At 41.7% G+C, this 19622-nt stretch overlaps 1 protein-coding gene across 1 annotated transcript; it reads right to left on the reverse strand.

Moving 5' to 3' along the window:
• Positions 1-1922: 1922 nt before the first annotated feature.
• GJD4 (gap junction protein delta 4) lies at positions 1923-7059 on the reverse strand. Its single transcript, XM_024198305.3, has 2 exons — positions 6925-7059; positions 1923-4076 (listed from the first exon to the last, which is right to left on the reverse strand). Exons 1-2 carry the CDS (start codon positions 6986-6988, stop codon positions 2881-2883), a joined length of 1260 nt encoding a protein of 419 aa, XP_024054073.2. The 5' UTR covers positions 6989-7059; the 3' UTR covers positions 1923-2880.
• Positions 7060-19622: the final 12563 nt, after the last annotated feature.

A 19622-nucleotide genomic window follows, 5' to 3' on the forward strand; every position in this document is an offset into this window, starting at 1 on the left:
TGTCCTTGGTCAGTGAGGACTCAGGGTTCAGAGGTGCATCTGTGTGAGTTCACCTCCCACCTAGGGAAGAAGTCACCTTGCTTACTCCACCGTCTGAGCACTTGCTTTAGCTGTCCGCCCTGCCAGCCGCGGTTCCTCGTTGCCTGGCTGCTCCACCAGCCGCCCATCAGTTACCTTCTGCTGCCATCTGCCTCTCTGCTGTGACTTCTGCAGATCAGTCTCTTAGTGAATTTAGCTCTCAGCAGACTGAGCAGAAACACTGCCCCACTACAAGTGATTTCAGTTCTTATTGAGTATTTGAAATAACAAAAGGCTCCTAATGAAGCCTATTTAGCTCTATCTTTGAACAGTGGGGAAGAACAGGTTAAACCAGACCAGGGCCCTTTAGGGAGAGTCCACACCTCCTAGGTAGGACACCTGTCCCCACCACTCTTACTTTCACAGGGGTCTGACATTTGAGCCCCTGGCTTAGCGAGTTCCTTTCAGCTGAGGGTGACCCCTCAATCAGGACAAGCTCACAAGGGCAGCTCCAGGCACCAGCGCACCAAGCGTGTGCCTGGGGCGGCAAGCTGCAGGGGGCGGCCTGCCGGTCGCTGTGATGGCAGCAGTCAGGCTGCCTTCAGCAGCATGCCTGCGGGAGGTCTGCTGGTCTCGCGGCTTCGGCAGCAATTCGGCGGCGGGTACGCCGAAGGTGCGGGACTGGCGGACCTCCCACAGGCATGCCGCCAAAGGCTGTCTCACTGCCATGCTTGGGGTGGCAAAATACATAGAGCCGGCCCTGCAAGCTCAGCACAGTTCTGCTCCCCTTTACTCATACAATGAAGATAACACTGATAACATTTCACTACCCCTGCATGCAGTACTAAAGTGATTTCTAACCTAATACCAACCAAAGCTGATCACTTGGAGCTACACAGCTCCTGTCTGCTAGATACCTATGCAGATAGGTGTGTTCATGTAAATACAGTTTGCTCCTGAAGTCTCTCCCCATCCCAAACTAGGTGTCAGAGGAGAGCTAATTGAGATCCTGTTTACACTGCTAAGCAGGGGACTACAATCCAATCACCACCTTGCAACTGCACATTCCTGGCCCATGGTGAGGTAGGAGGAAGAATTCTGACCAGGAAGTGAGTGGGCACTGCTGGGAAGCATCAGTGGCATGGTGAACTAGGAGCTTCAGAGAAGCTGAATGCAGAGATAACCCCCCAGGAACCCTACACAGAGCTGCATGTGGAATGTTATAGCCAGACATTACAGCTAGCTGCAGGTCTCCATGGGACTGGGAATAATGGGGGAACAGTAGCAACTGGGCAGGGAGCCAGTGCAGAGGAGCCCCAATGAAAGAGACAGTACAAATTGATTTCTGGCTTGGAAACCTGCAAGTTTGTATTTGCTTGAACAGAGACTGAACTGGAGAGAACACCCCAGACACTAGGCCTGGAGAGTTCTCCTAACCGTGAACTGGATTTCCCCAGGGGCCCAAGAATCACCGTTTCTCACTTTGAACTGGAACTGTTGAAGCCTCTGTACCTAGAATATTTGCAACTTTTTCCTTTTCTTGCCAGCCCTAGTCAAATACCCTTTCACTTTAGCTAGTGTCTAAGTGGTTAGTGGGACCCACCAGGACTAGCGCCTACAAGGCCTCGCTACTGAAGCACCTTCAGTGCTTGCCTCTGAGCTGCAGTACACCTGGCATGCTACAGGTACCTTTAGAGCTGTGCTTTACTCCAGCACTGAGCAGCTATAACAATTAGAGTTTTTTTAACACAACTGCGTCAGAAGTAAGCTTGAGTCAGGCAGATCTTCCTAAGAGTGTATTAGCGGTTTTCAGAAGTTTATATTCACATTACACACACACAGCCAGAAAGTTCCAGTGCTCTCAAAATGCAGTGAACTCCACATCCACTGTGTGTTTACGGAATTGGCCTCACACTATGGGGATTTGCAGGAGACTAAAAACTGGGCAGCAGCCTGACCTGCAATTAAGGGATAGCATTATTAGTGTAGGTCAAAGTTTAGTAACTACAAACCACTGAGCAGGAGGAGGAAAAGGACTATTAACTTTATTATCCCTTTCAGACACAGTCAGGCACTTTCTGATTTATGCTACAGACTCTAGTCATTTAAAAATAGATAGGTATAAAGACAAATAAGCAAGCTCTGGAGTTCTGCCACAGCATCTGCATTATTTATCCACCTGTCTATCCATGTATCAGTTTGAGAGATATACAAGATACATTCAACCCATGTTTGTTCCCTGCATTCCTTCTCACAGCTGATAAAATACAATGACTTACAAAAGGTTTCTTTGTCCTAATATTTTGTGATATTACAGCATAATCAACACAGATCCCATTAAAAAGACTTCAGGGACTAGAAAGCTAAATATTTAATGCTTTTCTATCTATGATCAGTTTAATAATTAATGTGGTTCCTATCCAGGAAATGATAAAACACATCACCATCACACATGAAAAGCTAAACAAGCTCAACTAATATAAAGAAAAATATTATGCTTGACTACAACAATAATGAAATGAATATATATCTGAAAAGAATAAGTTAGAAGCCACATCAGTATAAATCTGTGGTCGTGTTTAGAAAGATCCCTAATATTCAATATCAAACATTCCAAACAGCAAAAGTTATCATCTTAATGAAATCTGCCACAATGTGTTATTAAAAATTTCCATACAATCCTGTCATAGTCACAAGAAGTTCTGCTTCCTGCTCTTCATTCAGCCAGGGAGCTGTTTTGTAAAATGATATTTTTATAGGCACAAAAATGGAATTTAACCAATACCGAGGTTTCCATTTGAAACTAGATGGTGTGAAATGTGTCATTCCAGGACAGTAAACGCAATGCTCTGTCACGGCTCTTTACACCCATTCTGATTTTTTTGCTCTCAAGTAGCCAGCACTGCGACAACTTGATTGCCCAATAGAAGCTTTTAGCTCAACTGAAGAATAATGCCCTAAAAGCTTGCTCTGATCTACAAAAGAGTAAACCCCAAGATGGGACTTGACTTGGGGTCTCAAAGTCAGGGAAGCCTCTTTGGTGAAGGTTTGCTGTTGCCCATGTCTCAGCTGCCTGTATGGAATACGCTGCTGGTCACTTATACATAGGGGCACTTCATTACTGCCTTGACTAGCAGCAAGGCTTTCTGCTATACAGGGTTTATTGCTGTTACTGTTGAGGTTAGAGATGGCAGTTTGCTGGGACATGATCTTCTCTTCCTCCTGAAGTTCTTCATCTTCAGAGTGAAGTGAGCAAGACGCTTCACTGGTATGACTGTCATGTGTCACTAGATGTTGATGGCCTCTGTCCTCTGGAGATGGTGGAGAATCCTCCAGCTTGTCAGCTGGAGGCAGAACTGAACTGTGCTCATCCTCTGCATGGAGACCTTCCATTGGTTTATTTTGTCCATTTCTTACTGCCATTCTTTGGATGGCAAAGGCTAGATCAACAAGGCTAAGCAGAAAAGAGAGGCCAATCACCCCCCAAATGAAAATCATCATGATGGATTTCTCAGTAGGCCTGGAGATGTAGCAATCTACCATGCTGGTACAAGGAGACTGGTAACAGGAAAAGCGTTTAGGAACAAAAAATCCGAAGAGATAATACTGTCCAGCTCCAAAGCTAGCCTCTGCCAGTGTTCTTAGAAAAAGATGAACAGTATATGCCCAAGAAAAATCAGGAATATTCAGAAGATCTGCTTTGCAGGATGGTCTAGTGACTGCAACATTTTTGCAGAGTTCCTTCAAAGCTGTATGGCCAGCTAATGCCTTGATTTCTTCATATCTACATGGCAAACAATGTGCTGTCACAACATGCATGGCTACTTTGTGCAGAACATAGACATTGAACACAGCATAAGGTAGCAGAACAGACACCGTCTGAATGAGCCAGAATCGAAAGTGAGAGACAGGAGAGAAAATGTCATAGCACACATTAGAGCATCCTGGTTGCAAAGTATTGCAGATGAATCGTTCTTGTTCGTCTTGGTAGAGGGGGTATCCCGCTAACACTATCACCGTCATTCTCAGCAAGATTACTAATGTTAGCCAGATCTTTCCTACAGAGGAAGAAGAAATGGTGATAGTCTCAGAGTACAGAAAATGAAATCTAGCAAGTAAGAGGCTCATAATGTAATCCTCCAGCGTGTACAATATTTATGAACAAAAATCAATTGGAATCTTTCCATTGACTTCAGTGGGCTTTGGATCAGGTCCTTAATTCTACAGTCCTTACTCCATTAAAACCCTTAGTAATATTGTGGCAGGATCAAGCATTAATTTTTCTGAGTACCTCTCTTTTTATTTATTTTTTCATCAGACTCTATGCTTCTCAGAACTGGATCTTGTCTTTGTTAGATCTTTGCCAAGTAACATGTACACACAGACATTGTTCTATAAAGAATTAAATAATAATTTTTTAAAAAACCTTCTCCATGGCTGTGGAGCTCAGTTGGTTTGGAAAAAAAAGGCAGTTAGAACATGCAAGCTTTTTTCAGTCTATCTTAGGAGTTTTTACTAATATATAAAATCTTTGGACAAACACTGACCACAGAAAAATTCAATCCCAATACTGGATATTTTGCAAAGGGAAAAAATTAGGACTCAAAACGTTCACTGGAGTGGTTACTGAAACTCAGTACTACCTCTATAGTGATCAATATATGCAGGTAGAGTTTGAAGCCAGGACATCCTGAGTTTCAGTCCTGGCTCTGCCACTGACTACCTATGGTCTTTGGAATGTCATTTAATTTAATAATCTCTCTGCCTCAGTTTCACAATTTAAAGCAAAATAAGGGGGGTTGAGTGATTAATATATACTTATCTACATTAACACAGGATAAAGGTTAAGGACTCAATTCTGCTTCCAGATAAATGCAATAGTAAAAACCTTTGACAAAAGTAGAAGCAGGAATGGGTCTGAATTAATGGTTGTACAGAGCCCTAGAAATCTAAAGTACTGAGTGGTTCTCTCTGATATAAACACACATGGTTTTATGGGCAGAGAGTTGGTAAAATAGCCCCTGTAGGTATTTTTAAAAATAACTCTTTTTAAAAGCAAAATCCTAAGAATTTTTCTGTAGAGTGTATGGCATATACATACTTAGTCTTAGACAATCGCCTCTCCTACTTGCCAAAAAGCTAAGTACTTTTTATAACATTTGTGTGACTCTTAAACATTTAAATGTTTGTAAAACATTGGGGGTGTTAATATTTTATTGGCATGCATTTGAGATGAGCTACATACCTCTCTTGTGGCCAGCAAGAGAGACTATACCAATAGAGTAACAATAACACTACTCTCAGAAATGGTGAAACTAGGCAAGAACATATAAACAACTTGGTAGCTACGTCCTCACTACGGGGGGGAGGGGGTGTCGATTTAAGATATGCAAATTTAGCTACGCGAATAGCGTAGCTGAATTCGACGTATCCGAGCTGACTTACCCCGCTGTGAGGACAGCGGCAAATCGACCTCTGCGGCTCCCTCATCAATGGCGCTTACTCCCACCTCTGCTGGTGGAGTACAAGCGTCGATTCGGGGATCGATTGTCGCATCCCGACGAGACGCGATAATTCGATCCCCGAGAGATCGATTTCTACCCGCCAATTCAGGCGGGTAGTGTAGATGTAGCCTGAGACTGCAGAATAGGTGATCATATTGAAACCCTCCCACAACCAACTAAACAATATATTTCCTAACCAAAAATTATTTCTGATGGCATTCTTGGTGTTTTCAGTTGGCTATTCTGGTGGAGAAAAATGGGTACAATATGAAATCAAAAGTAGCCCTTAATAAATAATAACCTGTACTTTTATTACACTTTTAATGCAAGGATCTCAATGTTTCAAAACCATTCATGAATTAAGCCTCTCAACACCCTGGGATGTGTTAGAGCCTCAGTTTTTAAATTAGAATGTATACACGAGAGAGTTCTGCTTAAAAACCACTGGGTCTCTCTTAGGTTAGTACTATAGAGACAAGGTGGTGAGATAATAACCAGAAACTTCTATGCTCAAACTCTGTTCATTTTTTTTTTTTTTAACATCTTAATGCAATTTTTAAATCTGTTCTCTTATTAGACCAACTTCTTGGTGAGAGGGACAAGCTTTTTACAGACAACTCTGTGCATTGTTTTCCCTAAGGGCTCAGTTCTGCAGACTGTTACTACAGTGAGCCATTTCATTGAGAGTTAGCGGGATTACTTGCTGTAGTGAGCAATGCACTGTAATAAATATTTACAGGACTGAGCTATAAAGGCCAAAGTCCATAAAAGTCAGTTGTCTTCAGTAGTCTTTGGATCTGGCCCTAAGTCACTCACTCAAAATTACACAGTGAATCAGTGACAAACTTATTTTAAAAAAATAATAAGTCATTGTCTGAGAAAATTAAAGTTCATTTTTAATATGCGCTTGAATGCTGTGAACTTTTAAAACCCAACTATGAAAAGCAAGATTGCTTAATCACCAAATAGTTTATTGAAAAATGTTTTCTTTACTTCTCCCTGTATTATTTACTTCACTGTTGAAGCAGGCTATGTCATATAATGGAAAAATGTACTTTTTACACCTGCCTTGAGCTTTGAGTGTTTCATTACAGCTCTCAGTAGAGCTGGAAGGAAACTTGGTGGGTAAGAATGGCCAGATTTGAAAGCCTCCCCCAGCATTCATTTGTAACATTTAGAAAATATTCATAGCAGATGAAGTAGGAATATTATTTTTTTTAAAATCAAACATCCACAGCTCTTATATCCCATAGCAAAACAACTAACTTTCTTGTGGGGGGAGGAGAGCGGAGAGCGGTAAGACTGATTCCTGGAAATGAAAGCTGATGAACAGGGAAGAAACTTGGATGATTTTGGGGTACAAAATTCTAAAAGAAAGAGCACACCTTTTAAAGATACTTACCTACAAACGTAACATTGTAGTTGAGAGTGATAATCAAAAACCCCAGTGAGTCCCAGCGCTCCATCTTTGAACTAGTTCACTACACTTTCAGCTTCTGAAAGCTTAAGAAGGATTCTGGCATTTTCAAAGCAAATTAGACCTAGACAGAGAAGGAAGAAAATAAATATTTGGGGGGAAAATACCCAACCACTAACAACATTATTGATGAAGAATTATTTTGATGAAAGAGCTAAATAGGCCTGCTGACTTTTGCAAATTGGGAACAAACCCTTCCTAGGAAATCCAGTTGATTTCACAAAAGTTCTAGCTTCACAGATCTATTTGCTGCACTTACCTCTGTGGTCCCCCTGTCCTGACAACTGCAAGTAGACAAAAGGCAACAGAAGTAATCTCAACCATTGTGGGCTATTCTTACCCTCCCAGGGCATTCCAGCCTCCTGGCATTGCTGGGATATTTCAGTGGCAAAAATCAGACACGAGTACAGGAAATAATACAAGCCTCTCTGTTTTCCCCAAGGAGACTACAGATGAAAAATACAAGGAAAGGGGATACAAAGGGACCAACATCCCTGTCTTCGGAAAGCATTTTCAGTTTAGCAACTCTTTACTAGGAAGCTATCCCACTGCAATTTTCCCAAAGTAATTTTATTAATAAATAAATCACCCTCTCGGAGAGGACATCATGGTCTTGTCAATCACAGTTGCACCAAAAATTCCATAACTTGCCTTCAGCCTGACAGGAGAGCAATCTCTACCCTGCGGGGATATGAAGGATGAATGTGATGAAATCTTTAATAGCATCTTGGAAAATAAAAATCTTCTGTTTAAAGTCATTTTCATTTGGATGAGTTCTTCCTGTCTGTTTTGCTATTTTACTGTTTTGCATTGTAGTCATCACTGGGAAGAGCCTAGTAGAAATTGCCTTAATTGACAATCTAAGCAGATATTTGTGATGTTTACTATTTAAGAAGTAAGCCATGGCATGAAGCCTGTTAAGGCTAAACTGTACTTTTACAATCTGTTCTGAGTAATGGGCATAGCACCCCAAGAGCAAACCAGGAGGGAATTATGACTCTAAGCCCTTGTCTGCACTTGCAATGGCATGTAGACTACACATGGCTACACACTGCAGTGAAAAGCAGGCTTTTCCACTTCGCAGTGTGTAGCTACACACAGCAATGAAAGGCTCCAGGAGCAGAGGGGCAGCCAAGAAAGAAGCCAACAGTGGGGAGGCAGTGAGATACTACGCTTCTAAAAATAGCAGTGTAGACGTGGGAGGCCCTGTTTGGGTAGATAGAGTCGTCAGGTGTATACTCGAAGGTTCTGGAGTTTCTGCACTCTACTTGCCTGAGCAGTGCCTCACTATCTACACGGCTGTTTATACCTGTGCTAGATATATATGCAGTGTATGTACTATACACACTGTGAGACGTGTAGACATAGCCTGAGTCACCCCTAGCTCCAGAAAGAAAATAATCTACTACTGTTATAGAGCCAAGGCTCCTTCCACTCCTCACCCTGCATGGTGTGGTGGGGGTGGGAATAGTGGCCCCAGAATCTGCTTTTCTCTTCCCCTCCACCTCATCTGTAATCACAACGTGTGCTGTGGTTGCAAGGGTAATTCACATCTGGGCCTTAAATTACTGGGTGGGGGGGAGATTAAAGTAGTGTGTGTATGAATCTATTTAGTGGTGGTTAGACAGGCCTGAAGGCCTCTATTGAGCCATAGAACAGGCAGAAGTGTGAGCTTGTCAATGTGATCCTGTGAATGTATTTCTACTTGGACAACTTCACTGCTAAGGGAGTAGAGATAGGCCAAGGTTTGCATGGACATCGGGAGTGAACTATTTGTAGGTTTGGCAGAATTAGATTTTTTTAATATTACTTTGATAATATCAGTGATTACTTTTAATCGAACACTTGATTTTTATAGATTTAAAATTTCACAGGTGTGGGATATTATGGGGGTGGCTCAGACAATGTGGGAGGCTCAGACAATGTGGGAGATCAGACAATTATTTAGTAACCATAGCCATTAAGATTCAAAAAGTTAAAGCTTTATAACCATTAAAAAAACAAATTGTCAACATGTCAAAATATACAAAGTAAATTTCCTTAAACCAGACGAAGAAATTGTCAAGCAGCATTTTCTTTCTTTGCCGATCTGTAAATATCAATTAGCAGCTATGGAGAGATTTTTTCATTGGCTTGTGTGAGTATAGTAAAATTGACATTTACCCATTTTACTGAAACTGTCAACAGTGTCAGTGCAAGTTGTGGCATGGCTGGGTTATGTGATGTGGACCCTGGTCCACTGGTAACTGGATAATTTCCCGTTCTCCCCACCCCATATTCCCACAATATGTAACAATTCCAAAAACATTTTCTCTAGGCACTCTCTGAATTCAATGAGACCTAATCAGGAATGGTTAAGGCCTCAGACAGGACAGCAAGAGAATTATTTGCGTTAGTCTGCCTAAGACCAGGGAAACGTAAAAAACAGTGAAAAGTAATGAAACTTAAAAAAAAAAAAAAAACAATGATGATTTACCTTAGTAAAATTTTTTAATCTGAAGTGATAAATATATGTAGTATGTTTTTAGTACTCTTGTAATTAATAAACACTTTTCCAACCAAAGGGAGCTCTTTAGTATTGTATTTTACTGTTTTTATGGTGCTTGAGGTTGCATTTTTGTGGTCTTGGGCGGGGGGGAAAGGAAGAGTTTGGAGTGTGAAAGAGTGCAAATAACCATATTTTTAATTTTGGAAAAGTAGCTACTCGTGTGAAACTTCCTTTATCAAAAATAGAATCAGGAATGTTAAGATGCTGACAGGAGACTAATGCACAGCAGCTGCATTGACACAGTAGGTCATAAATTGTTCATCATGTCAAATAATCACAACTTAAAATGTCCTTAGCTGCTTTTAATAGGATAGACCATCACAGTATGTGAAAACTAAGCATATTTGTTCCTTAAAACCCTATCTGCCACCATCTTGATTGTGGCAGATGAGGAAATCTGGGCACAATGGCTCCATGACAGGGAGATCTGCTGAGATGGGTAGGTGTATTTTCTTTTTAAAAATTAAATAATTATCCTGTAGGCTTATGAACTGTGATGTAATCTATGCCCTAGTGAAGAGGGGATAGTGCACAGTCAGGAGACCTGTGTTCTAATCTGCTCTCTCACTACTATGCTGGGTGACTTTAGGCAAGTCACTTCAGTTCTCAGTGGATCTTTTTTCTCTGTCTTATTTAGATTGTAAGCTCTTTGAGGCAGGGGCTGTCTTTGGGCTTGTCTCCACTTACTGTGGATTGACACTGCAGTGATTGATCCACCAGGGGTCGATTTAGCGGGTCTAGTGAAGGCCCGCTAAATCGACCGCCGATCGTTCTCCCGTCAACTCCGGTATGCCACCGGAATGGGACGCATAAGGTAAGGCAACGAGAGAGTTTCCCCCATCGACCCAGTGCAGTGTAGACACCACAATAAGTCGACCTAAGGTACGTCGTCTCCAGCTAGGTTATTCATGTAGGTGGAGTTGTGTAACTTAGGTCGACTTAGCCCTACAGTGTAGGCCTGCCCTTTGACTATGTTTTCATACAATGCCTAGCAAACTAGGGCCTTGATCTCAGTTGTAGCCTGGAGGTACCTCAGTAATACACTTAACCATAAATGCAAGACTCAGTGCCATGTGGTATTTCTATGTTGCCTATGGAATTATGTAAAATATCAGCTGATTCTTCACTGCCGTTCATATTCAAAATTTGTTTTTGTCTTTCAAATAACTGCTCAGAAACATTTCAATTTTCCCTTAATTCATGAAAAATGTGAAGCAGTGATGAGAATTTTTCCATGCAGCTGAAGTTGTCTTTTCCAGATGTATCATCCCTCATGTTTACTCTTGGCCTTGCACTCTTCCCTAGGTTCCTCTTTGTCAATAGATACCAAAGCTAAATAATCTAGAAATGGGGTTATACCAAAATCCCATATCTGATCATCCACAAATTTTGGCAAAGTTGAGTGCTGAAATCGGTGATCCAAGTCCACGTATACAATCAATATATTTTTTTTTAAAAAAAAGAGGTGACTACAGGTGAAACATCACTTTAAGGAACTGCAAGGGAAAAGAAGTGATGAAATTATTACAGGATATTAAAGAGCCACAGCACAGCCCTCACTTGAAGGGGTCAGCAATGAAACACAAGGAGGTGCAATAAATCTATTTTCAAATCCACAACGGCTGTCTGAGTTTAAAACCATTTACAACAAATTCAGGGCTTGAACCGGCAAACACTTACACAGGAGTATCCTATTGAGAGTGAAAACAGTTGTGCACATATCAGGACCATATTTGATAATGGACACATTTTGTCCAAAGTGGTGAAAACAATAATCCACAGTTACATACAGACCTACCTGGGTTGACCCATGTCATGTTCTCTGCTAAAAGTTAATCAATGTGGCACAATGTATAATGTAATGTAAAGACTGGGCCTAGTCCTTGGCCCTGGGTGAGGACTCAGTGCAGCTCCGTATTAATTAGCATTAATATGTATTACACATGTATGGGATTAATATTGTATACTTCATATGCCATATGAATGTTGGGTAGTTTTGCTAATTGACTTGTGTGATGCTTTCCCCCCGAATGCGGATTACTCCTGTTCTATTCACATTGAGGTGTACATATCCCAAAACACTTTGCAGAGCTGAATTCAGCTCTTAGCATAGGCAAATACAATACATTATTACTATGTCCTGGTACAGATAGGGAGTTCTTTCACAGCCCATTGGTGCCTGGAATGTGGTATCCAAAACAGAGAAGAAAGGAACAGGTTGCTACAGAAAAACAAGACAAAATACTGATTGAGTTCAGTTTTGGTTGCTGTATAGAATGTTCTCTAACTTGTAAACAACCACGTGTGTGTGTGTGTGTGTGTATATACAGCTAGTTTTGAATACATATTTCCAGAGCAATATTGAATGTTATGAGACTCTGCACTCCAGATTGCATTGGCAAAGAATTAACTCTTTCCTTTCTGTATTATACTGCTATGTCTTTGACTAATAAAATTGACTACGCTTGGTTATTTGGACTCTTGAACAATTTCAATCTTGAATCAAAAATGAAGTTAAGCAATTGGTTGTATGTTTAGGAAGGGGAGATGCATAGATACCTTTTAAGCCATTTCTGGGCTTTCCTATCCTGGGGCAACTCTATGCCAACCAATCCCCAGTCAGGAATTAGAGCAGTCAGAAGGCTGCTGTAATCTGCCTCAGTTGTGGCCATTATGGCAGCTAGAAATGACTACTGTCACAGCCATACTCTCTGTTCCCCTGCAATGCACCCAGCAACAATTGCAGGAAAAAATGGTGAAGTGGGAGCTGCTAAGGCAACTCTGTACTATATAGAGGATCTCATGACACTGGGGTGATCTTTCTGTGATCAGTTAAAAGGGCTTTAGGGCAGCATTGTGCCAAAGTATCCATACTACACTTTCCTAACGTGCCTGAGGATCTGACATCGGAATCTAGTTTCCTTAGCAGAAATGTTTATTTTTAAGAGCAAATGCACAGTCATGTGTCTTTAAAATAAAATAACCCCTTTATTTCAGATAGAGTTTTTATGCGTACTAACAGAGACCAGCTAGTGGCCAATCTTTCAGTGAACATAACCGAGCTCTTAAGAGAATGTTTTTGTTTATGAACTTAAAGACCATTCTCATCAACAAAAATAAACTGAAGCATTGAAAATAAAGATAATAAAGATTAGGAAGATACTATTAAAATTTACGTTCCTTTAAAAAATTGACTATAATTTTGTAAGTGTGAAGAAGCAAAGCTATTTAACCAAACACTAATGAGCAATACAGAGCACTGATCGGTTAACAGAAAACCTAACCTAAATTAAGAAAAGCTTCAACACAACAACTTGGCAACAAAAGTGCATGTGGTTTGTATACATACCACATGCGCGCGCACACACACACACACACACACATTCTTTAATGTAGTCCAACAGTGTGAGTAATGGTCTCACTGCATCTCCCTAAAAGGAGATAAGATAACATAAAAGCCTACAGGGAGATTTTTCAAAGGCACAAATGGGAGTTAGACAGCCAAATCCCATTGACTTTCAGCAGGAATTGGATACTTAACTGCCCTTTGCGCCTCTGTAAACCTTCCCTTAGGTCTTCATCTTCTATGCAGTTATTACTGCAAGTGGAAAATTATCAAAAACCACCCAGACCAGTACTGGCACTGCTACACTAGGAGCAGAAGCAGCAAGAAAAATACAACTTGGGAGCCAAGGCTAGGCAACTCAAGTACTAGCAGGTATTGGTGCTATTCTGGAGAGGTGTAAGTTTCTCACTACAGTTTATAAACTACTTGATGAAGGGTTTGGATTATATTCTCTTCTTTACTCTACTAAAACAACAAGGAGTACGGTGGCACCTTAAAGACTAAAGATTTATTTGGGCATACGCTTTCGTGGTTAAAAAACCCACTTCTTCAGATGCAAGCCCATGTTTTTTACCCACGAAATATGCCCAAATAAATCTGTGTTAGTCTTCAAGGTGCCACCGCATTCCTCGTTGTTTTTGTGGATACAGACTAAGACGGCTACCCCTCTGATTCTTTACTCAGGCTCTTCGCCTAAACAACTTAGAAAACCTTACTCATGCCACAAGGAGGTATGTCTGCTGGGAAGTCGCCTTCCCCTCTTGCCATCACCTCCAGTCCAATGTCTCCTGGAGCTATAATCCTTAACTGGGCCTTCAAAAAGGGCCAGGTAGCCACTTCCCCAGCAACTACTTTCAGGGAGCTACCTGGTGCAACCACTGACCCTTCTGCTCCCAGAAAGCTATTGGGGAAATGTATGTGTGAATTAACAGTTAGATTCAAGTCTGGGCAGTGGTTGGGCTTGATCCTTGACCCAAACTGGTTCACCCATCCCTAATTATTAGGAAACATATATGGCACAATCTAACAAGGTACATACAGTGTGCTGCAATTTGTTTTTTTTCTTCTTCTCTTATTTAGTAAATCGAAAAGCAGAGACAGTTTTAGGATATGCCCACTGGGGTTTGATCTATTCTGATTCCTCTTTTGCCTCAAGGCAAATTGCCTTCTCAGTAACTGTTTGGAAAGGTCATCTTTCTTTATGAAGCTTGTGTTCAAAGATAATACCCTATCCAAGAAGCAGCTCTTTTAGACACTGATTCAGCAAAGAAATTAAGAACATAAACCCATCCCTATTCAGCAAAGCACTTAGACATGTGCTTAACTTTAAACACGGTTAAGTTTGACTTCAATGGAACTTGAGCATGTGGTTATGTGCTTTGCTGAATCAGGAGCTTGGGGCCAGCTTTCTCAAAAGTATTTAAGTGCCTAAAGATGCAGGTAGGGCCCTAGCAGCATTTTCAAAAGCACCTAAGCAGGTTGGGCACCCAACTCCCATTGAAATGTGTAGCAGTACGTCTACTGGAGGTTTGCACCAGTGTATCTACATCAGTGCAAAATCTCTGGTACAGACAGGGACTAGGCTGTTTTGTGACTCTGTTTACATGACACTCAGCTTTGTGATTATGTTTTGTATACAGTAAACAAGCATTTGAGACTCAAAATGCTGAACACATTCTGGGCTTGATTCAGTACTGTAGGTGAGGGTAAATGTGGGTGAATAGTGTTTACCCACTTCTCATTTGGGTAATATGGACTCTTGTTTAGGTTTGTTTAGTTTACCCACTTATTTTTTTACCATTATACCACTGGCTTGATCCTGCACTCTTATGGTCATCATTTGTTTCTATTAGTGCCGACTATGTGCTAGGCCAGGGGTGGCTAACCTGAGCCTGAGAAAGAGCCAGAATTTACCAATGAACATTAGCAAAGAGCCACAGTAATGTCAGCAGCCCCCCATCCGCTAACCCCCTCCAGCCCCCAGTGCCTCCCACCCACTGGCAGCCCCGCCAATCAGCACCTCCGTCTCCCACCCACCACAATCAGCTGTTTTGCAGTGTGCAGGAGGCTCTGGTGGGAAGGAGGGAGGAGCGAGGGCATGGCAGGCTTGGCGGAAGGGGTAGGGGCCCTGAGGGAAGGGGTGGAGTGGTGGCAGGACCTGGGGCAGAGCAGGGGGTTGAGCGTGAGCACCCCACAGCACACTGGAAATTTAGCATCTGTAGCTCCAGCCTCGGAGTCACATATTAACCTCTGAAGAGCCGCATGTGGCTCTGGAGCCACAGGTTGGCCACCCCTGTGCTAGGCGCTTTCCAAACACAATAGGGGGCCCAGTCCCTGACCCAGGGAGCTCAGAATCTAAATATAGACAAAAGGCAAGGAAAAGAGTACAAAAAAGTTGGTAGGGGGGCAAAGTGGTCTTTGGCCATGGCCTGGTAAGAAAGTTAATGGCTCCAGTTTATCCTTCTACAGGTATTGACAGTTACTCCCCAAATGTGTCAGTGTAATCAGCTGGCTTCCTGCTAGTGCCACAGCAGAAGGGGATTTGAATTCAGAGAGGGGAGTAGCCTTGCTCTTGAGCTTTTTTTGATTTTGCCTGAGTAGGGAGTTCAGGATCAACCCCTTATACAGCACTTTTCACAGTTGTCAAGTCCCTCTGTAACCAGCCAGAGACAAACCAAATACAACCTCCAAGTAACTAAAAAGAACTAGGATAACAAAACACTTGAAGGAGAGATTTTCAAAAGCCACAAGGAAGAGGTAAGCACCCAACTCCCGTTAAAAGTCAATGATAGTTGGACACAGCTCCCATTTGTGACTTTGCAAATCTTCCCCAAGTCATAGTAGTATGGCTTGCTTAATTTACTGATTCTCAGATCTGTTATTCCTTCCGTACGCACAAATCCCAGTGGCATGACTGGGAGGTATGCTCATATATCACAACAATAGACCCTATCTGAGAATCAGGAAACTAAGCAAGCACCATAATATGATTTAAGAGATTCCTTTAGTCTAGTTAATTTTAGCTGGCTCTATTGGCATTGTTTCTGGAAGGATTTTTCATATTATAAGGGAACCTTGGTACTTATACAGGTGAGGTATCAATTAATACCATGGAAATCATTAAAATAAGATATAAACATCTTAAGAATACTAAAAATAATCCAACAGGTTATAATATTGAATAGAGGGTATATTAGTATGTAGAATATCTCACTTTAAGTTTACAACTCAGTGCTGTATATTTTGGCTATATACCATGAAACAGAACTCCTCAAACGTAGCCAGGTTTGTGGAGAGCAAATAGATTACTGTTTTCAGCATTCACAACAAAAGAGGTTATTGTGTTGGTTCTGGACATTGGTAAATAAATCTGCCATAGCAGGTTTAACACACAGTCAGCCGTTTTAGAATTAAAATAGGAGTTCTTTACACCTTCTTGTATTTCATGGCTAACCATTTTAAGAAACAAAACCCATACTGTTGTCTCAGTTATTGAGGACTGAGACAGCTTTTTCTTACAGTAGAGACAGATGATTTGTAGTGAGATGGTCATTCAAATCAAGCAAAGAAAACCAGGCTCTACAGAGAAATAGCAAATGTTTAAATTAAAAAAGACTGAAGAAATATGGTAGCAGGTCCTTTCCTTATTTTATTTAGCATGTAAAATTCAGAATGTAGAGGAACACTACTGGGTGTTGATTTCTTCTTGGATGCAAAGACATTTCTTCACAACCAATTAAGTTCATCCCTGTGCAAAAGACCAGCATAAAACCTATGCCTCACATAAATCTCACGTAAGCCCGCAAAATAAAACTTTAAATGCTAGAGAGGCCTTGTGCTGCACAAAATGAAAAGTTTCCTAAAAGCAGCATTTCCTCAACAGGCCCAGTCTATTCATTTATCACATTGCCCCACAGTGAGAGATCATTTGTTTGGATTGTTCTCCAGTGTTTTTGGTTTGTTTTAGAACACTATAATATTCTTCTTAATTTTCATTCAGGTCCTTTGTTGAAAATGCTCTGGTCATAAAGAGGATGGTGACTGATTGTTCTCTATGTCCACATGAGCTAGGAAAACAAGTAATCTTAATCTGCAGCAAGGAAGATTTAGGTTAAAAATTAGGAAAAAATTCTGACTATAAAAATAGTTAAGCACTAGAATAGATTACCAAGGGAGGCTATGGAATTCCCATTCCTGGAGGTTTTTAAGAACAGGTTATACAAACATCTGTCAGGGATGGTCTAGTAGTATACTTGATTCCACCTCAGCACCAGGGAGGACTAGATGACCTCTTGAGGTCTCTTCCAGTCCTACATTTGTATGATTCTGTGATTCAATACTTGGTTTCTTTTATCTATCTCATTATATACAAATCACTTGCATCCACTGGCCACATTAGAGATCATTAGCAGGATGAGCATAACAACGAGATTTCTTTAGCCTTACCTTGATTATACTTTTTACTTTTGAACTTGAAATCGTGAACCCTGTTAATGTACTGTTTAATAAAGTAAAAAATACACACAAACCTTATATAAATTGTCAATTGTCTGGAGTGGCTCAGGTACCAACCTCAGGGCAGAATGTTACAAAGCAGGGTACACAAACCCCAAATTGGTTGCGAGTTTTATACTTAACCTTGATCAACCAAGTATCCAGTAGAAACTCCTCAGCCTAACCATGGAGTCACAGTCCCCCTGGGTACTCTGATATATCTTGCCACCCAGGTAAGCTTGCCTTTGTGATAGATGGTCCCTTACACCAAAGTTCAGGTTACTCCCAGTCCAAAAGGACCAGTCACTTACCCCAGGTCAATTGCACCTTAGATCCTACACAAAGACAATGCTTGTAGCCAATCCTATAATAAATTAAGATTTATTAACTATGAAAAAGAAATGAGTTATTTACAACTTTAAAACAAGTAAACACACACACACACACACACACACACAATGACTTACAGTCTTAGGTTCCAAAAGATAATATATGCAAGCTCTATAAGTCCTCCAGGGCTAAGCTAGGCTAAGGGGCTGGGCTCCCTTGCTTAAGCTTAGAAATCTTGCTCTCCCAAAATCCAAGCAGCATAGAGGCCCAGTTTCTTCTTGTCAGGGATTTTTACTCCCTTCCCACAGAGTTCAAGGTGATAGGACAAGTCTTCATGCAGGGCTGCTCTTCATGGTGTGGAGGGAGCAAACAACAAAGTCTTTGCCCTTTGATGTTTCACAGTGGCTCATTTGGTTTCAGTGGGCCTTCTTGTGTGCAGGACCTAACACATTCTGTAGGAAGCCAGCCTTAACATTAATTAATGCGTCTTTCCTGATTGGTGAGTTACAGTGGTTTACAATTCAAACACTTAATATCTGTACTCCATGTTATAAGGTTATATTAAGTGAGATTAATACATGCAGCATCCCACAAGCATTTCATAAAGTCTAAACACATTTTTATAAATCTAATATAATACTAACACATAGGTGAGCCAGACTGGTTTCCAACTATGCATTCTTCAGTGTTCAGTTGGAGCCTAGGGGCACAACTCTTTTTTTGTTGGACAATGCCAGTTTGTTGAAACCAAAATTTTGTAGGAACCTACCAGTTTTGACAAAACTTTCATAGGGAAAAGATTTCTCAGGTCCAGGATGGAATTTCTAGTCAAAACCAGAGAGCGAAAGAGACCTACCCCAGAACAGCCTGGTGTTCAGAGAACGCAGCTGGAAGATGCTGGTTCAAGTCCCTGATCTGCCTGATTCAAGTGAGTAATCTGACCACCAGGCTATTGGCTATTCGGGATGGGGGTGAGTCTCTCTCTCTCTTTGTTTATCTCTGTTTTATCTTCATGTGCAATGAGAAAATTGTGAAATCACAAAATGGGAAAAAACAGTTCCCTGCCAAGTTCTGAGGTTAGGGTGAGAATTGGGATTCTGGCTGGAGTTCAGGGAGGGCTCCAGGGGTGGTGTGGTGTGTGTGTGAGAGAGAAAGGACATGCAGGGAGGGCTCTGGTGGTGGTGATATGTGGAGAAAATGGGCAGGGAGGTCTCATAGGGGATGGATAGAGATATGGGGGGGGGGGGTCTTTACCTGGGCACTGAGCAGATGCAGCTCCAATTCACCACCTTCCAAGGCTTCAGGTTCCCAGTCCCCTGGGAGCCAGGGAGCTCTGCCAGTCACACTGCAGCCTCTGGTCTCTCTGGAGAGTCTTTTCCACAGGTCTCCTCCTGCCCTGGTCTCACAACTCCTTCCTCTTGGTTAAGGAATTCCACAGCCCACCTCCTTAGGGTTGTGCCATGATTCGAGCAGGCTCCCCGAGCCCACCAGTCTCTGGGTTCTAGCCCTGTTCCACAGAGGCTCTTTTTGGTCCTTAGACTCCCTTTGATTCTGGGGCCCCACAGCCCTCCTCCTTTGTGCTGGCTGGGCTGTGATTCAGGAAGGTTTCCCTAACCCACCAGTCTCCATTCTGTTTCCCATGCCAGGGAGTCTCTCTCCTGAGTTGATTCAATGGAACAAGGATTGGCTGCCTTTGGGCCCCTTAAGGCGGCAGATTACCCTCTTACAGTGAACCACTTCCAACAAGCTCACATGCCATCAAAGATACACATACCACAGTCTGGGAACCTCTGTGCTAAATTAAAGAACACATACTAACAGAAATCTTTTCCCCACGTGTGGACTGTGATCAAATCTTCTCTTAACTTTCTCTTGGTCAATCTAAATAGATTGAGCTTTTTTCTT

Source organism: Terrapene carolina, unplaced genomic scaffold (genome assembly GCF_002925995.2).
Source record: "Terrapene carolina triunguis isolate 2854851 unplaced genomic scaffold, T_m_triunguis-2.0 Scaffold111, whole genome shotgun sequence".
In the NCBI taxonomy this organism is placed as follows: Eukaryota; Metazoa; Chordata; order Testudines; family Emydidae; genus Terrapene; species Terrapene triunguis.

Coding starts and splice junctions, on each gene's coding strand:
- GJD4 (XM_024198305.3), bottom strand. CDS start 6,988: ATGGAGCGCTGGGACTCACTGGGGTTTTTGATTATCACTCTCAACTAC. Junction 4,077..6,924: donor CTACAATGTTACGTTTGTAG/GTAAGTATCTTT, acceptor CTTCCTCTGTAG/GAAAGATCTGGCTAACATTA.